The sequence below is a fragment of the Priapulus caudatus genome, unplaced genomic scaffold (genome assembly GCF_000485595.1).
Source record: "Priapulus caudatus unplaced genomic scaffold, Priapulus_caudatus-5.0.1 Scaffold26, whole genome shotgun sequence".
Classification (NCBI taxonomy): domain Eukaryota; kingdom Metazoa; phylum Priapulida; class Priapulimorpha; order Priapulimorphida; family Priapulidae; genus Priapulus; species Priapulus caudatus.
Window position 1 is genome coordinate 1,135,169 of NW_014577087.1, and position 2,083 is coordinate 1,137,251.

The 2,083-nt window shown below is 53.0% G+C and overlaps 1 protein-coding gene across 1 annotated transcript in view; it reads left to right on the forward strand.

Annotated features, from left to right (window-relative positions):
- Positions 1 to 1,231, forward strand: part of LOC106814438 (vesicular inhibitory amino acid transporter-like) — a 63,652-nt gene extending 62,421 nt beyond the window's left edge. Inside the window, exon 2 of the mRNA XM_014818758.1 lies at positions 1 to 1,231. Within this exon, the coding sequence (XP_014674244.1) occupies positions 1 to 1,173 (1,173 nt within the window). The 3' untranslated portion in view covers positions 1,174 to 1,231.
- Positions 1,232 to 2,083: the final 852 nt, after the last annotated feature.

Consider the following 2,083-nt stretch of genomic DNA (forward strand, 5'->3'; position numbering starts at 1 on the left):
GGCATGTTCATCGTCAGTCTTCCTTACGCCGTACTGCACGGCGGCTACTGGGGCATCTTCGCGATGGTCGGCGTCTCGTACATCTGCTGCCACACGGGCAAGATCCTCGTCGACTGTCTGTACGAGGAAGACCAGTACGGCGTCAAGCACCGCGTGCGCGACAGCTACGTCGCCATCGCCGAGGTCGCGTGGGGCAAGCGCGTCGGCAGTCGCATCGTCAACATCGCGCAGATCATCGAGTTGCTGATGACGTGCATTCTGTACGTGGTGCTGTGCGGCGACTTGATGATCGGCAGCTTCCCGGACAGCTCGATCGGCATCGCCTCGTGGATGACGATCGCTTGCACGCTGCTGCTGCCCTGCGCCTTCCTCAAGCACCTCGGCGCCGTCTCGTGGCTGAGCTTCTGGTGCAGCATGGTGCATCTCGTCATCAACATCATCATCCTCGGCTACTGCTTCTCGCGCGCCGGCGAGTGGGACTGGAGCAGCGTGAAGGTGAGCATCGACATCTGGACGTTCCCGATCGCGCTCGGCATCGTCGTCTTCAGCTACACGTCGCAGATCTTCCTGCCGACGCTCGAGGGCAACATGACGCGTCCGGACCGTTTCACGTGCATGCTCAACGTCAGCCACGTCGCCGCGGCCATCTTCAAGGCCGGCTTCGGCTGGCTCGGCTTCCTCACGTTCGGCTTCGCGACGCAGGAGGTGATCACGAACAATCTTCCGACGCCGAGCTTTAAGGCCGTCGTCAACATGATTCTCGTTGTCAAGGCGCTGCTCTCCTACCCGCTGCCGTTCTACGCCGCAGCCGAACTGCTCGAGACGGCGCTCTTCAACGAGAAGGCTGGCACGTGCTTCCCGTCCTGCTACCGCGACGACGGCGCCTATAAGATCTGGGCAATCTCTCTGCGCATCCTACTCGTCGTCTTCACGCTCGTCATGGCCGTGTCCGTGCCGCACTTCGCCATCCTGATGGGACTCATCGGTAGCTTTACGGGAACGATGCTGTCGTTCGTCTGGCCGTGCTACTTCCACATGCGGCTAAAATGGAACACGCTCGGATGGCTGACGGTGATGTTCGACGCTTTCATCATCTTTCTCGGCTTCTGCTGCGGAACAATAGGCATCTACTACTCCGGTTACGCTCTCATAGTTGCGCTAAAGTATTACTAGCATGTAATTATCGTGTATCCCGTAGTAATAATAATAATAATAATAATAATAATAATAATAATAATAATAATAATAGTATAATGACTAGCCCACACCTCAATATGGCCTCCGCGCATGACAGAAAGACGCGGCGACAGCCATGCAGCTATCCGTCTACCATCCGTGGAAGTGACGGCTCTCCAGGGGCCGGATTATACTGATACACGTCCTCCGACCAAACTCCGGTCGAGCGTGCACTCGTGCGCGCGCCTGCTCTCGCAAGATGATTCGAATTTGAGAAGAGATAAGTGCGACGCGCGCGACCTCTATCGGATTCGCATTCCGGTAATGACTTCGAAGACGTGAGCCGATGTTTTTAATGTGAATCGATAGGTGAATATCGTGTTTAACCCTTTCTTAGATTGGAAAAACAACCGATGCTACGCTGGCGTCATATATAATAAGTGTAAAGTGGAATCTGGTAGTTCGTACACGTCGGCTGATGCTGGACAAACCTTCGTAGAAAATTAGAGCGAGGTGATCACCGTGATCTACCCAGCCTCGTATTTCGATGGATATCGTATATCATATTGCTATATCTGCGCTAGGATTTCTCACATCGTGTCTGCATGTTTCCTATGGGAATGGAATCTTGTTACGTGGAAAAAATCGCGGTCTTTTTCATGTGCGGTGATGTCAAAACGAGAACCTTGAAATGTGCCTACATCCAAATAAATTTAAGCTGTCCTCCAAATATATTTACGGTTACATCCAAATAAATTTATCGTTACGTCCAAATAAATTCGAGGGGCTACACAGATAAATCTAACCAGACATTCGCCGAGAGTTGATTCGACTGCTCCCTCCCCGCGCGTGCATGAATCCGGCACACACTCCTATCGACTACTAGTGACACTGATCGTCTTTTAAC